The sequence below is a fragment of the Esox lucius genome, chromosome 25 (genome assembly GCF_011004845.1).
Source record: "Esox lucius isolate fEsoLuc1 chromosome 25, fEsoLuc1.pri, whole genome shotgun sequence".
Classification (NCBI taxonomy): Eukaryota; Metazoa; Chordata; class Actinopteri; order Esociformes; family Esocidae; genus Esox; species Esox lucius.
In genome coordinates this window covers 1,229,014-1,247,894 of record NC_047593.1, presented here as the reverse complement: position 1 = coordinate 1,247,894, position 18,881 = coordinate 1,229,014, and the positions used below count along the sequence as shown (strand labels likewise).

The 18,881-nt window shown below is 41.6% G+C and overlaps 1 protein-coding gene across 4 annotated transcripts in view; it reads right to left on the bottom strand.

The window, feature by feature from the left end:
• The window catches only part of map9 (microtubule-associated protein 9), a 39,716-nt gene extending 25,378 nt beyond the window's left edge, over positions 1-14,338 (bottom strand). For 3 of the 4 annotated variants that reach the window (XR_827452.3, XM_020043918.2, XM_010865388.4), the window contains exons 1-6: positions 14,248-14,338; positions 13,639-13,715; positions 13,151-13,241; positions 12,238-12,804; positions 11,822-12,051; positions 3,245-3,338 (exon numbers count right to left, since the gene is read on the bottom strand). Coding sequence is in view for 3 of the 4 variants with exons in the window: in XM_020043918.2 (XP_019899477.2) it covers positions 3,245-3,338; positions 11,822-12,051; positions 12,238-12,804; positions 13,151-13,241; positions 13,639-13,715; positions 14,248-14,293 (1,105 nt within the window). In the remaining variant the exon portion in view is untranslated. The other variant, XM_020043919.2, reaches the window with a different exon arrangement.
• Between the last annotated feature and the right edge of the window lie 4,543 nt (positions 14,339-18,881).

The following is an 18,881-nucleotide window of genomic DNA, read 5'->3' as shown; positions in this document are numbered from 1 at the left end:
GATAGTTTTGGGGAGAGAGTTCCAGAGCCTAGGAGCAACCCTTGAGAATGCCTTTGAGCTGAAAAGAAGGGTTAAAAATAAGAGACTACTGCAAAGTGAATGCTTCTGTTCCTCACTCAGAAACTTTCCTCTTCAACTTTTTTGGAAAGGAAAGAAAAAAGGTGCAGTGGTCTCTTAATTTTTTCCGGAGCTCTATATAGCTAAGCTAGGCTATATACAGTTAGGTCCGGAACTATTTTGACACTGACACAATTTTCATAATTATGGCTCTATGCCACCACAGTAGACTTGAAATTAAACAACTGAGATGCAATTGAAGTGCAGTACTTTAAGCTTTAATTAAACATTTTAATTTTTTATACTTGGTCGAAAATCCTTTCCAGGGAAAGACTGCTGTGCGTCTGGAACGCACAGGCATCTCCAAACGCTGGATTTCCTCCTTTGTGATACTTTGCCAGGCTTTAATGAAGCGGTCTTCAGTTGTTGTTTGTTCATGGGTCTTTCTGTCTTAAGTTTTGCCTTCTTTGTCTTCTTCTACTTTTCTCTTCCCATCATTCTGGTGAAGGTTGATTTTAGTTTCATCTGTCCAAAGAATGCTGTTCCAAAATTAGGCTAGATTTTTCAGATGGTTTTCGGCATAGGCTAATCTGGCATTTCTATTCAAGGCATATGAACGGTTTGAACCTTGTGTGAATCCTTTGTATTTGCTCTTGCAAAGTCTTCTCCTTATGGTAGATATCGATGATGATATGCCTACCTCCTAGAGGGTGTTCTTCACTTGGCTGGATGTTGAGAAGGGGTTTTTCTTAAACCATGAAAAGGATCCGATGATCATCCACCACTGTTGTCTTCTGTGGACGTCCAGGCATTTATGTGTTGAGGAGCTCACCAGTGCGTTCATTTTGCAGGACCGCATAAGCACAGCTGGCCAAGAAGAGCGAATGTCTCTTACTGAGTGACTGACAGAGCGACCGACCGACCGAGTGAGTGACTGAGTGAGTGACTGGCCTTGTTAAATAGCGTTGTGGTTAGAGAACCGGACCTGCAAACAATAGGTCACGTGTTCAAATCTCGTCACAGTCAAAACAATTCATGCATTAGGATTTGTTCCAGATAGACAAAAACTTTCCTCACCACAACCTTCAGTAGTTATGTTATAGTAAGCTTAAAATAAAACTGTTTACGGTTATACAGTATTGCAACAATTTCTGGTGGATTTTCAAATGTACTCATCCGTGTATTTTTGGGTCAGGATTTTTGGACATTTGTCCCCTCCTAATGTTCCTGCTATCTCTCTGATGGACTTCTTTTTTTGTTGCAGCCTAAGAATGCCCTGTTTCATTTGCATTGAAGTGAGTGACAACAGCTGCACTGGAGAGGCAAAAGCAAGACAACCTCCAAAAAGGGAATGGTTTTCCAGGTGGTGGCCAATGAATCCTTTCTGAATGATTCTTTTCTAGTTTTGCATTTTGCTAGTATCCTTGTCACTACTGTTAGCATGAGGCGGTACCTGCAGCCCATTCAGGTTGAACAGGGAGTCTAGTTCCTCCAGGACGGAACATCCATATGTGCCGTTGCAAGTTTTGCTGTGTCTCCCAGTACAGCCTCAAAATGGAGAAAATATGGAGACAATACCAGGAGACGGGCTGTTACACGAGGAGAGCTGGACAGGGCCATAGAAGGGCATCAACCTAGCAGCAAGACTGGTATCTGTTCCTTTGTGCGAGGAGGAACAGGATGAGCACTGCCAGAGCCCTACAAAATGACCTCCAGCGGGCTACTAGTGTGAATGTTTCTGACCAAACTATCAGAACCAGACTCCATGAGGGTGGAATCAAGGCCCAACATGTGAGATCTGTGCTCAAAGCCCAGCACCATGCAACTCGATTGGCATTTGCCAGAGAACACCAGAATTGGCAGGTCCGCCATTAGTGCCATGTTCTCTTCACAGATGAGAGCAGGTTCACACAGGTTGAGCACATGTGACAGAAGTGAAAGAGCCTGGAGACACCATGGGGAATGTTATGCTGCCTGCAACATCAACCAGCATGACCGGTGTGGCGGTGGGGCACTGATGGTCTGGGGGGGCTTATCCTTGGAGGGTTGCACAGATCTCGAAGTGCTAGCCAACGGTACCCTGACTGCTGTTAGGTGCCGGGATGAAATCCTCAGACCCATCATCAGACCTTACACTGGTACAGGGGGTCCAGGGTTCCTCCTGGTGCAGGACAATGCCCGGGCTCATGTGGCCTGAGTGTGTACGCAATTCCTGGATGACGAAGGCATTGATGCCGTTGACTGAACCGTTTGTTCCCCAGACCGGACTCCTATTGAGAATCTCTGGAACGTTATGTATCGTGTATCCAATGCCGCCAAGTAGCGCTACAGACTTTCCAGGAGTTCACTGATGGCCTGGTCCAGATCTGGAGAAGATGCCCCAGGACACCATCTGCCATCAAATCAGGAGCATGCCCACACTGTTGGGAGTCCATACAGGCATGTGGGGGCCATACACACTACTGAGTCATATAATGAGTAGCCATGATGAAATTCATGCAAGCTGGAACAGCCTGTGATTTCAATTGTTTATTTAGATTTTCAGTGTGAGTTTGAATTAAGCCCTTAATCGTTTGGTGATTTTGGTTTCCATTTACCGTTGTTACATCATTTTGTTCAATGAATTACACAATGTACAGTAACGTTTTTGATCATAAATCAGGGGTGTAAAACCAGTTCCATGGAGGGCCGAGTGTCTGCAGGTTTTTGTTTTTCCAATAAATTGATTCCCAGTTCAGACCTAAACAACCAGGTGAGGGTTGAAACGAACCAATTAGTGACCTAATTAATCAATCAAGTACAAGGTGAGAGTGAAAACCTGCAGACACTCGGCCCTCCACAGAACCGGTTTGACACCTCTGTCTTAAATATATTTCCTTCAACACCAGACGTGTGATTTAAGTGCTCCCTTAATTTTTTTGAGCAGTGTATATTGCTTGGGGGAGGGTCAACCATTTTTATATTTTCGGGAGGCTTTATCTTCTGGATACGCCATGTCAAAAATAACTATCAGTCCCTCAGTCTAGGGACAAGGCTCTGTGTCTAGGAACCTGACCCTAAAATGTATATTTCTGCTTGAATAATCAATTGGCCTACACTCCTCAGTCAGTATTGTAAGACAGTCTGTTATTCAACTTTGCACATTTTAGGTTAGCGTACAGAAAACATTACCCATGCTCTTTATTACCTCCTTCAGTAGATTTGTATAGGGAGTCCGACTGCTGACCTCCGGCCGAGGACTTGTTTGGGGTAGATAAGATGGTGTAATCTCCTTCAGGTGCCTGTGGTGAAAAATACACAAAAATACATGTTCATGACTACTGTTGTACATGTTCATGACTACCATTAAAACACTGCATTATCTGATGCATATGCTGCAGATTTATTATGTGCTGCTATAATCACAGATGTGATAAGGATATAGAGGCAAACAACGAATATAGTTACTGGGTATAACTCCAGTTATATGAGTGGAGCAGAGCCCCCCAGAGGGCTTTGCTTGTTTTGGTTTACCCCACAGTGAACACAGCCATAACTAAAAATTAACATTCACATAGCTCATCCAATGAGGGTACACCTGCCACTATATAATTGAGCGTGCCCTATATTCAGCCTCCCGAAAATATTCTGCAGCGAGAAAAAGGGGGCAGGGCTCTCGCACCCTGAGTGATACAAATAGCGTCAGCTGACAGCCCACGATGAGTTAACCTGTTCCTTTCAGGAACCAAGTCGCCAGGAGCCTGTTTAACACCGGAAGGTGTTCAATTGTGCCTCTCGCCTGAGACAGTGCGTCCTGGCGATTAGTGATCGGCCACGTTTCCGCCGACAATAACTCCAAATACTACACCGTACCAGGACGTCCCCAAATCTCGTTGTTTGGCCACTCGTCGTCTTGAGGACCCCTCAGGACGACATCTGCTCCCATGTTCAGACAGCCCGGTATGTGAACCAATGTCAAAGAGCGTAGGTGACTGTGCCCATAACCACAGGCATGTCACCAACAGGTGGAGACCAGGAGAACTGACTCCGGCCTGGCGATTGATGTGTGCCACCGAGGCCCGACTGACTGAACAAATCAAGACGTTGCAGACTTCAAGCAATGGAGCGAAGTGGGTCAGCGCCAAGAGAACGGTGTTGAGTTCTAACAGGTTGATGTGACGGTGGCTCTGTGGCCACACACCTCTCACTGCACCAACCAGTCAGCAAAGCGTCCGTAAAAACCTGAATGAATGCCCATGGGGACACTGCCTCAACATGGCTCGCAAGGTCGCCAGGAACCGTTAATTGACGATGCCGGTGACACACAGGGTACACCCGTGGACAGGCAAACCACCGTTGCAGGGCACGCATGTGCAGCAGCCCTAGTGGCACCACAGCGTGGGTGGCTTACATGAGCCCTAACCAGGACATGATGGAAAGCACCCACCAAGCACATGGAGGTTAACACAGATGGAGAGCAGAGAGGAGACCCCCTGTCCGTGTCAATCAATAAAACATCTAGATAGGCTAGAACTCTTGATTCCTTGTCGCTGCAGCAATTCCAGCGCTGCCTCCATGGATTTGGATAAAGAACACGTGGCCAGCACGTAACCAAGTGGTACTCTCATGTACTCGTACACTGTGCGAAGAAAGGCAAGTTGGAAGAACCACAGCGTAATGAAAGATTAAGATATTTTGTTTTGATGAATATACAGTATGCAACTCTTTTTTTGAATGGATTCTAGATCCATCCCTATTGCCAATACTCTATTTTTTCATATCCGTCCTGAGATGATGGCCAGTGCGTGTACGGGATGGCGCCTCCAATTTGTCATTGTTCTGCATTCACTCATAGTGTCACTTTCCATTGACTTACTGTAGTGAAGGCAGGGGGGATGTATGATATGATAATTGATTATGATTGGAAAGAGTTGAGCTTAGGGCTCAAAGTAAATCGAATTGGTAGTTATAAAGAGATATATAAAAAAAAGTATTTCTGTTTGCATAGTAATAACAGAGCATTGGCATCTGTTATGTTTCATATTTTCCATTCACTGATTTGGCTAAGCAAAGTCAAGTTTGACAATCCTATTCCACTGCTAGTTGCAATCAGGCATTAATATAGCACAAGGAATCAAACATCAACCAAGCCAGTTCTGGATGGAAAAGGAAATTCGACATAGACTATTATGGAAACTTGCCTTGATAGGGTGTACACTTCACTTCTAATGACTGAACTTATGAAATCCACAAGTTTTCCAGACTGATTTATTGTCTTCATTGTTGAGAGTTGACGGAACAATACCCAGTGGACGAAAGTCTGATGGACTGTTGAACGACACTAATTGTTGTTTTGCAGTTATACTTTTAACAGATCGGGACATCACAAACTCTTTTCTGATTATACATCACATTACTGACTGGATACAGACAGCTGAGTGTGTGAGTACCATGAGCAACATGTTCAAGAAAGATTCTACAACCTCACTGGTCGAATCTGTTTCAAATCTCACATGGCAGACCACTCACATGGCAGAACAATGCCAGGGTCAGAACACTTGGCGTCACACTCAATTTCTAGATGAATCATCGACAGCGAGATGAGAGGAGAATCCAACTTAGTCCTGAAGGACTTCACATACTACAGGTCAGAATACCATGGGACAGTTGATTGGAAAGGTCACATGGTCCCAACACAATTGAAGACGCTGTGTGATGTTAATCTTGAATTAGTGAAGTGTTGCAAACTCAGTATTCCACAACACACCTACACTGACATGTCAGGACAACCAGGCAATTTGCTGGGTCCACATCACACTGACTAAAATAATTAGATTGTAATTCCTAAGATTTTCCTAAATGAACTGATATGGCGATTTCATATGTATGAAGGTTTGTTTCTCGCAAGACAGGTTGGGAAACTCAGTACGACGACAATCCCAATATTGGACTTCAATGAAGTTGTGATCATGCTTAATGATCTACATTATTATGGCTATCATGGTATGGTTGGATACTGAATTGTTCCCTATTACAGGTAGAATTAGTCCCTATTAAAGGTAGAAATGTTGACAGTTACAACAGGATAATCACAAATCTTTTAACAAATATTGTCGCATGGATCATGATATAGACAAGGGGGGGTTTGATTGTTCAATGGACTTTGGGGTAAATGTTTTAATCATGTCATGTTTTCGTCAGATTTTCTGCTGAACACCGTTAACACTGATAGTAGCCCGTTGATGTCAATATGTTTCTCAACCCTTATAATCTGAGGTGTGGGAGGGATTGATGACTGTCATACATTGAGTTATGTGTCAGAGTGTGATCTACATTTGTCTGATCTACATTACTTTTCATTTGAGGAACAATAAGACCTCATAGGTCTGATACTTTTGTTGTTATATCTTAGTCATTTGTAACATAAGGGCATGGGCATTTTCTTTTCTTTAGGAATTGAACTGTACTTGTAATGATTTTCTTTAAATATCTGATAGGGAGTCCAAGAAAGATTTCAGCCAAAACTGCCAAAGAAAAACCCACAGGTAACCTCAGGAGAAATACAGGCTGCTCTGGAAAGAGATGGTGTGGTTGTTTCAAGGAGTACAATACGACGATACTTGAAAAAAAATGAGCTGCATGGTCGAGTTGCCAGAAAGAAGCCTTTACTGCGCCAATGCCACAAAAAAGCCTGGTTACAATATGCCCGACAACACCTTGACACACCTCACAGCTTATGGTACACTGTAATTTGGAGTGAAGAGACCAAAATAGAGCTTTACGTTCACAACCATAAGCTCTATGTTTGGAGAGGGGTCAACAAGGCCTATAGTGAACAGAATACCATCCCCACTGTGAAGCATGGTGGAGGCTCATTGATGTTTTGGGGATGTGTGAGCTCTAAAGGCACGGGAAGCTTGGGAAAATTGATGGCAAGATGAATGCAGCACGTTATCAGAAAATACTGGCAGACAATTTGCATTCTTCTGCATGAAAGCTGCGCATGGAACGCTCTTGGACTTTCCAGCACAACAATGATCCTAAGCACAAGGCCAAGTTGAAAAAGTTGAAGGTTCTGGAGTGGCCATCATAGTCTCCTGACCTTAATATCATCGAGCCACTCTGGGGAGATCTCAGACGTGCGGTTCATGCAAGACCAAAGACTTTGTATAACTTGGAGGCATTTTGCCTAATCAAATGGCCAGCTAATTACCACTTGCAAGAATTCGGGGCCTCATAGAAAACTATTACAAAAGACTGCACACTGTCATTGATGCCAACACAATATTAACAACTAATGGGTATATAAGAACTGAGTGTATGCATACTTTTGAACAGGGGTCAGTTCATTTTTGTCTTTGTTGCCATATTTTGTTTTATGATTGTGCCATTCTGTTATAACCTAGAGTTGATTGTGAATCCCATAAGAAATAAAATAGGTGTTTTGCCTGCTCACTCATGTTTTCTTTACAAATGGTACATACACTCACCTAAAGGATTATTAGGAACACCATACTAATACTGTGTTTGACCCCCATTCGCCTTCAAAACTGCCTCGATTCTACGTGGCATTAATTCAACAAGGTGCTGAAAGCATTCTTTAGAAATGTTGGCCCATATTGATAGGAAAGCATTTTGCAGTTGATGGAGATTTGTGGGATGCACATCCAGGGCACGAAGCTCCCGTTCCACCACATCCCAAAGATGCTCTATTGGGTTGAGATCTGGGGACTGTGGGGGCCATTTCAGTACAGTGAACTCATTGTCATGTTCAAGAAACCAATTTGAAATGATTCGAGCTTTGTGACATGGTGCATTATCCTGCTGGAAGTAGCCATCAGAGGATGGGTACATGGTGGTCATAAAGGGATGGACATGGTCAGAAACTATGCTTAGGTAGGCCGTGGCATTTAAACGATGCCCAATTCAATCAATCAAATTTATTTATAAAGCCCTTTTTACAACAGCAGTTGTCACAAAGTGCTTTACAGAGACACCCGGCCTTAACCATCCATAGTCGACATCCGCGATACCGCGGACAGTGCTCATTTGCATAAATATTTCGAAAAATAGATTCGCCATAATCGTCCGATTCCAATGGTATATTATTTGTAGCCACTTTCCTGAAGCGTTCCGTGTATAATTGGGGTTTTCCGTGTATAATATGGGTTGTATAGTTGTATAGTTTGGGTTGCTATGAGAACGTTTCACCAGGCAACGACATTGCCAACGCATCTTAGAAAGGCTCATTTGTAGACAAGGATAGATATTATACGCGTGTACATCACTATATATGATGTTTTGAACCATAATACATCGTTTGTATTATATATAAGATATAAAAATTAATATTTAGTCAAAATAGTATGGGGATGTTCTTGAGTTTTTGGGAAGTAGTTGGTAATTTTTCTGAGTTTATAAAATATATAAGTCCAAACGTAACTAGCGATCTAGTGCTGCCATCTGCTGGCCGTTTTGAGTCATTACATGCAAGAAGAGGGTTTCATACATTCAATCTTATTTATTTCATAATGTTTTATTTCTAGGTAGAAGAACCAAATTTTTTGGGGGTGCCTATATTTTTTACCTTCTATTATATAATTATTTCATTATTTTCAACCCAATTACAGTGTAATTTGATATTAAAGGCATGAAAGTATGAGAAAAATACCATTGACACAAAATCTCATAATGCATTAAAAAGAAATCTTGATGCTGAATGGCAGAAATGTTTTCCGAAAACAATTTTTTTGCCTTTCAAACAGATGTTTTATAAATAGTGACCCAGAAGTCTGTTTTTATGTGTTTTTATTGTAGCCAGAGGGGTTGCTATTACCAGGATACATCATAATAGGTTGTATCTGTTACAGAAATGAATCTAGGACCCAAAATGTCCCACGAGTGAAATCCGGCCGAAAGCCCCATAGGCTACCAAGGGTTGAACCCCAAGGAGCAAACAACAGTAGTGTTGGATTTCAATGGCTAGGAAAAACTCCCTAATTGGCACTAAGGGGCCTAAAGTGTGCCAAGAAAACATCCCCCACACCATTACACCACCACCACCAGCCTGCACAGTGGTAACAAGGCATGATGGATCCATGTTCTCATTCCATCCATCCATCCATCTTCTCCCGCTTATCCGGGGCCGGGTCGCGGGGGCAGCAGTCTAAGCAGGGATGCCCAGACTTCCCTCTCCCCAGACACTTCCTCTAGCTCTTCCGGGGGGACACCGAGGCGTTCCCAGGCCAGCCGGGAGACATAGTCCCTCCAGCGTGTCCTAGGTCTTCCCCGGGGTCTCTTCCCGGTGGGACGGGACCGGAACACCTTCCCAGGAAGGCGTTCCGGAGGCATCCGAAAAAGATGCCCAAGCCACCTCAGCTGACCCCTCTCGATGTGGAGGAGCAGCGGCTCTACTCTGAGCTCCTCCCGGGTGACCGAGCTTCTCACCCTATCTCTAAGGGATCGCCCGGCCACCCTGCGGAGAAAGCTCATTTCGGCCGCCTGTATCCGGGATCTTGTCCTTTCGGTCATGACCCAAAGCTCATGACCATAGGTGAGAGTAGGAACGTAGATTGACTGGTAAATCGAGAGCTTCGCCTTGCGGCTCAGCTCTTTCTTCACCACGACAGACCGATACATCGACTGCATTACTGCAGAAGCTGTACCGATCCGTCTGTCAATCTCCCGTTCCATCCTTCCCTCACTCGTGAACAAGACCCCTAGATACTTAAACTCCTCCACTTGAGGCAGGCACTCTCCACCAACCTGAAGTGGGCAAGCCACCCTTTTCCGACTGAGGACCATGGCCTCAGATTTGGAGGTACTGATTTTCATCCCCACCGCTTCACACTCGGCTGCAAACCGTCCCAGTGCATGCTGAAGGTCCTGGTTAGAAGGGGCCAACACGACAACATCATCTGCAAAGAGCAGAGACGAAATTGTGTGGTCCCCAAACCTGACACCCTCCGGCCCCTGGCTGCGCCTAGAAATTCTGTCCATAAAAATTACGAACAGAACCGGTGACAAAGGGCAGCCCTGCCGGAGTCCAACATGCACTGGGAACAAGTCTGACTTACTGCCGGCAATGCGGACCAAGCTCCTGCTTCGGTTGTACAGGGAACTGACAGCCCTTAGCAAAGGACCCAGGACCCCATATTCCCCAAGCACCCTCCACAAGATGCCGCGAGGGACACAGTCGAATGCTTTCTCCAAATCCACAAAACACATGTGGATTGGTTGGGCAAACTCCCATGAACCCTCCAACACCCCGTAGAGGGTATAGAGCTGGTCCAGTGTTCCACGGCCCGGACGAAAACCACACTGTTCCTCCTGAATCCGAGGTTCTACTATCGGCCGTATTCTCCTCTCCAGAACCCTGGCATAGACTTTCCCGGGGAGGCTGAGAAGTGTGATCCCCCTATGTTCTCATTCTGTTTACGCCAAATTCGGACTCTACCATCTGAATGTCTCAACAGAAATCATGACTCATCATACCAGGCAACATTCTTCCAGTCTTCAACTGTCCAATTTTGGTGAGCTCGTGCATATTGTAGCCTCTTTTTCCTATTTGTAGTGGAGATGAGTGGTACCCGGTGGGATCTTCTGCTGTTGTAGCCCATCCGGCTCAAGGTTGTGTGTGTTGTGGCTTCACAAATGCTTTGCTGCATACCTCGGTTGTAACGAGTGGTTATTTCAGTCAAAGTTGCTCTTCTATCAGCTTGAATCATTCGGCCCATTCTCCTCTGACCTCTAGCATCAACAAGGCATTTTCGCCCACAGGACTGCCGCATACTGCATGTTTTTCCCTTTTCACACCATTCTTTGTAAACCCTAGAAATGGTTGTGCATGAAAATCCCAGTAACTGAGCAGATTTTGAGATACTCAGACCGGCCTGTCTGGCACCAACAACCATGCCACGCTCAAAATTGCTTAAATCACCTTTCTTTCCCATTCTGACATTCAGTTTGGAGTTCAGGAGATTGTCTTGACCAGGACCACACCCCTAAATGCATGTGATTGGTTGATTAGATAATTGCATTAATGAGAAATTGAACAGGTGTTCCTAATAATCCTTTGGGTGAGTGTATAACTCACTGCAAAATTTAAGGAAAGGTATCTAATTACTTCAACTATTTATACATTTTTTATGAATTATATTCATAAAAACATTTCCAGAAAATATGTCTAGAAGCAATCTAGAAGTACAAAAACTATAGCTATCTAACATTAGTTTGTCAATGTTTTTAACCTTAGCTAAAGATTATGGACCAAAGGCACTGCACTCTGTGAGGCTTTCGAAAATATTATAGAAAAAATATTGAAAGTCTGGATCTTTTATCATATTAAAGTTGTAGCCTGTGATACAAAAACTTCTGGGACTTTTTGTTGATATTCAACAACTTAAAAAGTACCTTTAAAATAAGTTTTGATTGAATGGAGGTCTGTGGTATGAACTGGAAAGTTTCCACCAAACAATTGAGCGTGGTGTTCACGTGTTCACTAATGTATGACCTGACGTTGACACTAACTTCTGCTTTATTTAAAAAATATATATATATATATCGGCCTGGTTAAAACCACATTAACCACTACACCCACTTCTGACAATCTGAAAGGATTGACTATAGGTGTACCGTAGATTGCAGGACCATACTAGACAACTACTTCCTATATTTCTATAGTGACATCTCTCGTGTTAGTCCAATCCAAATAACTTCTACAGGACTTCACAAGATAGCACAAACCTGACCACGATGTTTCAAAGCCAGACTTAAAGAGACTCACATTTGGACTACAGCTGCTAGCAGTGGTTTTGCTGGAGGATGAGGTGATGGTGTTGCTGGCCATTTCCCCCTTGTCAGTGGAGGAAAAGGAGATGGACACAGAAGAGCTGGGGGGTCTGCTAGGAGGGGTTCCCCTGACCACAGCAGTGGGCTCCTCCTCTGAGTGACTGCTTGCTCTCAGGGTCTTATGCCTGGGTTTTGGTCTGGGCGGCTCATTCTTGATGATACTGTCTGAATGTGGAAGATGAGGTAATAGGAAAATAATATATTTTAGATCATAGCTACAAACACTGTAGCTATAACAACAAATAAACCTTGAAACTCATGTGAATAGTTTCCACCATTTCAAATACATCCTACTTAAGTATACATATTGGACAGGAACAAGTTGTTTATGAGAGGAAGATTTGGAAGCACCTGTCACGGATGCGCATCTGGTGCCTCTATGTGAAGGCTGTGAAGTAGCTGGTTTTTCTTCTCCAGTGATGGATTCTTTGCCGTCCACTCTATTTTCAGAAGGGAAGGGAGATTGTATGTCCAACTGATCATTATTAGATGGCAGGGGCAAGGGGGAATTCCAATGGCTGTTGTTCTCCAAAGTTGATTGAAATGGGGATTCTGTTTGACTTGGTTGCAAGAGAAGGGAATGAGGAGACTGAATCTGACCGTCATGTGATGCTGATGATTGTGAGTAGTCTAGGTGAGGGTTATTACACTGATGTGAGGGTAATGAGTCAGAATCCTTCTGGTTGCTGCTACCTCCTATGGAGATGCCCGTTTGTTCATTTTTATGAGTGTCTGCCTTCGCCAAATCTTGCAAGGGGGAATTGGATTTTTGAGTCTTCATGAATGACACTTTCTTTGGCCTTTCATTTTCCTCCTCGTCATCAGATAGGTTGAAATCATTCATCTTTGCTTTCTTTTTTCCCACCTTGAAGGCATCAATTCTCTTTTTTCTTGAATTTACAAGCTCTTTCAAAACATCTAAAGGAAATATTACAAACAGATCATTCAGTTAAATTAATTTGTCATTTTAGGAAGAAAGTCTCGATTGACGATTATTTAAATACCAAAAAGGTAAACAAATTATTTGGTTGAAATCAATAAGCTTAATTTATCAGATTAAATTGCATTTAAAAAAAAATATTTCACTAACGCTATTTATCAATTTCAGCACAATCTGAAGTGACGGGTGGAGAAAACCTCAACCCATGATCAACTTACAATTTCTTTCAAAATATAAATTGTAGCTGATGAGAAAGAATTGACTGTAGAAGTTTGATTTGGTGTGATCAACATGTGTCACTCACTAGTGTGCCCAATATCTTACCATCTTCATTATCATCCAAGTCATCTGAATCAAAGTATTGGTCAGTCTTTTTTTTACTTGCTCTTGCAGAAACAGCAGCCCCCAGCTCATCCTAGGAATTGGATGGACAGAACGTTTAGGGTTGTTGGGTGTTGTCAGAAACCATCAATGCCACCAGTGGTCAAGAGTATGCAACAGAAGTTGTACTACCTGAGCTGACAAAATATACTATAGGCCTCACCCATGTGATCTCATGCCGCTCACCCATGTGATCTCCATCAGTCTTTAAAATTATGCGTTTATCATATGCATATGAAACTGTCTTTCTACAAGGGATTTTTTGACGGTAAGCCTTGCAACCACGTGATGCAGCATAACGGAGGAGCGTTATACATTGTTTCATTCATACTTCATTTCTATGGTGTAAAATAAGGACTTGTAATATATAGTAAAAGTGCTACTCAGTAGAATCGCCAACAGAGTATTATGTGCTGAGCAAGCATATTTACCCGAAAAGTTGTTCTCCTAGAAGCCTTCGTGAATTTAGTGTGAGCCAGTGTTGTTCTGAAGACCTCATCTGCCATTCCTGGAAATCTCAAAGTTAAAATGTGAAATGACCTAACGTGAATTAAGATAGTTAGCGAGCTTATTTATTTACTTTAAGTTTGCAAGCTGTTTAATGTTTGCTTTCCCTTAACTAAGCGTAGCTATCACCCAGACTATTGAATAAAACACGAACAGGCTAGCGTCGCCAACGTTATCAAGGTTTGCTAGCTATCTTTGTTATGATTTATTCGTGTTCCTGTTACTAGGTTACCGTAGCTAGCTACTGTACGTAGGGAACAGCTATCTCGCTAATACTTTGCAGCTCACCCACCTTACTTCGTATTTCTAGGAAAACGTTACTTTGGCAAAGGTTGACAGAAATATCCTGCTATGTCACGGAATACAGCCAGTGCTATGTACTGTACATTATACTACCGATTTGTTCAACTTTAAACACGTTATTTTTGTTTAAGTTAGTAATTTAAATTAACTAGCAATAAACAACAACACTCATTCACGATTTAAATGTTGACAGTAGCAATCAAATATACAAATCCTGCGCGGTTGCATACTTGAAAATCCGCCAGAAATAGGAGACCATCCGGCCACTTTTGGCATACTATTTTCAGGTCAGCGTCTTCTATCAGCGTCATGTGAGCAACACTTTGGGTCACGAAAGTTTCAAAATAAAGGAGGCCAACACATTACTTCAATACTGATATAAATTGAATGTATTCATTGTTTAAGAAAATGTACCTCAAAACATTGACAAAAAATAATTTATCATGTTTAAGAGTAATTTCAATAAAAAGTTGTTATTAAAACACATTCCAAGGTCAAAATTCGGACAATGCGAATGACTGAATATTGAATACATATTGCCTCATAGCTCAAAAACTATTCAATGTTCCACAAAGAACACAATGTAGGAAATGTTCAGGAGAGTGTATAGAGTAAGTCAAACCTGTCTAATCACAGGGAATTGTGTGCTAGATATAGCAACACAATATTCCACACACTTTAGCCCAATGCAAAACACTGTAATAGATTGTACATGTATATATTGCCCTATACAGAAAAAAAACTATTCTATACGCCGCAGTGAATGTATTTTAGGAAATGTTCAGGAGACTGTATAGTGATTATATGCCAAAAAATCAAGGTGCTCTATGTATTTGCAATTGTTGCTGGCATTCTGCTCCACCCATACCATTGGCCACAATGTAACTCATTGGATATGAAATACATATTGCCCTATACAGAAAAAGAAAAATGCCCTGGTGGTCCAGTACCTCTTGCCAGATGGTTAGAAGCAATAATGGAAGAAGTAAAATGCCAGCAACAATTGCAAATACACAATGCATACATTCACTATATCCAGTCTCCTGAACATTTCCTTCAATACATTCACTGCAGCGTGTAGATTCTTTTTTTTATGTGTATCCCATGTACAGTATATTGGAAAATATTATGTTGCTGGATGTAGCACACTGTGCCCATCCAAAACAATTTTAATTTGGTTGGTAGACACTCTTCTGAACATTTCCTACAACGCATCCACTGCGGCGTATAGAATACTTTTTGCTCCATGATGCAATATGTCACAAAAGATATTTCCATGATTAACAATTTGAATATTTGGAAAATCTAAACTTAATGCCTGGTTGCATTTCTGTTAGTGGTCATATTTACTTGACGAAGATTGAAAGTATTTCACGCTGCATTTACCCTGCTTACTCTTTGGCTTACTCTGATAAGTCCATCAATCAGATAAACTTTGTTTGCGTCTGAAAAAAGAAAGTACAAACCCGATTCCAAAAAAGTTGGGACACTGTACAATTGTGAATAAAAACAGAATGCAATGATGTGGAAGTTCAAATTTCAATATTTTATTCAGAATACAACATAGATGACACATCACATCTTTAAACTGAGAAAATGTATCACTTTAAGGGAAAAATAAGTTGATTATAAATTTCATGGCATCAACACATCTCAAAAAAGTTGGGACAAGGCCATGTTCACCACTGTGTGGCATCCCCTCTTCTTTTTATAACAGACTGCAAACGTCTGGGGACTGAGGAGACAAGTTGCTCAAGTTTATGAATAGGAATGTTGTCCCATTCTTGTCTAAAACAGGCTCTACTAGTTGCTCAACTGTCTTAGGTCTTCTTTGTCGCACCTTCCTCTTTATGATGCGCCAAATGGGTGAAAGATCTGGGCTGCAGGCTGGCCATTTCAGTACCCGGATCCTTCTTCTGTGCAGCCATGACATTGTAATTGATGCAGTATGTGGTCTGGCATTGTCATGTTGGAAAATGCAAGGTCTTTCCTGAAAGAGACGACGTCTGGATGGGAGCATATGTTGTTCTAGAACTTGGATACAACAATGTCAGCATTGATGGTGCCTTTCCAGATGTGTAGGCTGCCCATGCCACACGCACTCATGCAACCCCATACCATCAGAGATGCAGGCTTCTGAACTGAGCGCTGATAACAACTTGGGTTGTCTTTGTCCTCTTTAGTCCGGATGACATGGCGTCCCAGTTTTCCAAAATGAACTTCAAATTTTGATTCGTCTGACCACAGAACACTTTTCCACTTTGCCACAGTCCATTTTAAATGATCCTTGGCCCAGAGAAAACGTCTGCGCTTCTGGATCCTGTTTAGATACTGCTTCTTTTTTGACCTATAGAGTTTTAGCCGGCAACGGCGAATGGCACAGTGGATTGTGTTCACCGACAAATGTTTTCTGGAAATATTCCGGAGCCCATGTTGTGATTTCCATTACAGTATCATTCCTGTATGTGATGCAGTGCCGTCTGAGGGTCCGAAGATCACGGGCATCCAGTATGGTTTTCCGGCCTTGACCCGTACACACAGAGATTGTTCCAGATTCTCTGAATCTTTGGATGATATTATGCACTGTAGATGATAACGTCAAACTCTTTGCAATTATTCTCTGAGAAACTCCTTTCTGATATTGCTCCACTATTTTTCGCCGCAGCATTGGGGGAATTGGTGATCCTCTGCCCATCTTGACTTCTGAGAGACACTGCCACTCTGAGAGGCTCTTTTTATACCCAATCATGTTACCAATTGACATAATAAGTTGCAAATTGGTCTTCCAGCTGTTCCTTATCTGTACATTTAATTTTTCCGGCCTCTTATTGCTACCTGTCCCAACTTTTTTGGAATGTGTAGCTTTCATGAAATCCAAAATGAGCCAATATTTGGCATGACATTACAAAATGTCTCACTTTCAACATTCAATGTTATCTATATTCTATTGTGAATTAAATATAAGTTTGAGATTTGTAAATTATTCCATTCCTTTTTTACTCACAATTTGTACAGTGTCCCAACTTTTTTGGAATCGGGTTTGTACACTACATTAGGAAGTCGATGCTAGTAAAAGACTACAAGGATGGTTTTTATTGTATCAATGGAACACTTAAGATCAACTGGTTGAAACCCTTTCTGAATAATGGCAATTATTTTTGGTACTGTCTTTCCAGGGAGATTCTTAAGAAAATTGGTGGTATACAATTTCTCTGAAGCTGTGATTTCACTATACAGAAACTACCTCTTCAGCTCTCTTCCTTCCACCTACAGGTACTCTACTGGAAACTCTTTTATTAGGGGTCCTCTAGTATTGTAATTGTCTGTATTATTGTTATAAGTATTCTTCGCACCTAAAATGCTTAATAACTCAAAAAGCCCATGGTAAAAAATGCTATAAACTTGCATACTATTAAAATAGTTCATGTTTAACAATCATACAAACCCCCGCTCCGAATCCTCCACCAGGGGCACTACATTACAAAATTCAATTTGCTAATTTCAAAATGATACCAAATTCCACCCCGTCGATTAGCGTTAATTAAGCATTAGACTGTCTTTTGAACCGTTCATGCAACAGACACGAAACCAACTTTCTTTTACATGTTTAGGGTATCCCCAGGTCATATGATGAAATGTTGATTGATTTTACATATGCTAATTAGTGTAAATAGCGTTAATTAACTACTAGGCTGTATCTTTTGAATCATTCGAGCTACAGACACGAAACCAACTTTGGTTCACATGTTTAGACTTCCCCCACTTCATATGATGGAACTTTTATTGATTTTACATATGCTAGTTAGCGTGATTAGTGTTAGTTCAAATATACAGCCTAATAGTTCATTATCTGTGCTACAGACAAGAGACCTTTAATTGGTAACACTTATGAACATTAACTATGACATGTATTCTAATTTATGCTAATTACCCTCACCAACAGTATCTCTTGAACCTTAAAACATACAGACTCCAAACCTTTCCATAGATAAACATTATGTTGATCCATGAATACTTTTTTAAACAGCTAGCAAGCACACCACATTTTCTTCAGGAAATGTACTGCTCTAGTTTCATATTGCCTTTTAATATTGTTTGTTTGCCAAAATCTTACTTTAGCTTAATTAAATACATCCACTCACTTCACCATTTGGGGGTTACTCTGCAGATGCCCTGTTTATTCTTCCTATTGAATATTTATTTTGCCCTTTCTTAGTTTTTGCACTGACTTCTCTACTCCATACTCTATTCTCTGTTTGTTTTTTGAACTACAGTTGTGCTCATATGTTTGCATACCCTAGCAGAAATTGTGACATTTGGCATTGATTTGGAAAATATGACTGATCATGCAAAAAAACATATCATAAGCAATCATAAGAAGCCATTTATTATCACAGTTGTTTGGCTCCTTTTTAAATCATAATGATAACAGAAATAACCCAAATGGCCCAGATCAAAAGTTTACATATCCTTGAATGATTGGCCTTCTTACAGACACAAAGTGACACAGACAAGTAAAAATTGTCATTAAAGGTCAATTTCCAACACCTGTGGCTTTTTAAATTGCAATTAGTGTCTATGTATGAATTGCCAATGAGTTTGTTCAATTTCATGTGGATGCACTGAGCAGGCTAGATACTGCACCATGGGGTGCAGAAAATTACTGTCAAAAGACCAGCGTAACAAGGTAATGGAACTATATAAAGATGGACAAGGATGTAAAAATATATCCAAAGCCTTGCAAATGCCAGTCAGTACTGTTCAATCACTTATTAAGAAGAGGAAAATTCGGGAATCTCTTGATACCAAGCCAAGGTCAGGTAGACCAAAAAAGATTTCAGCCAAACTGCCAGAAGAATTGTTC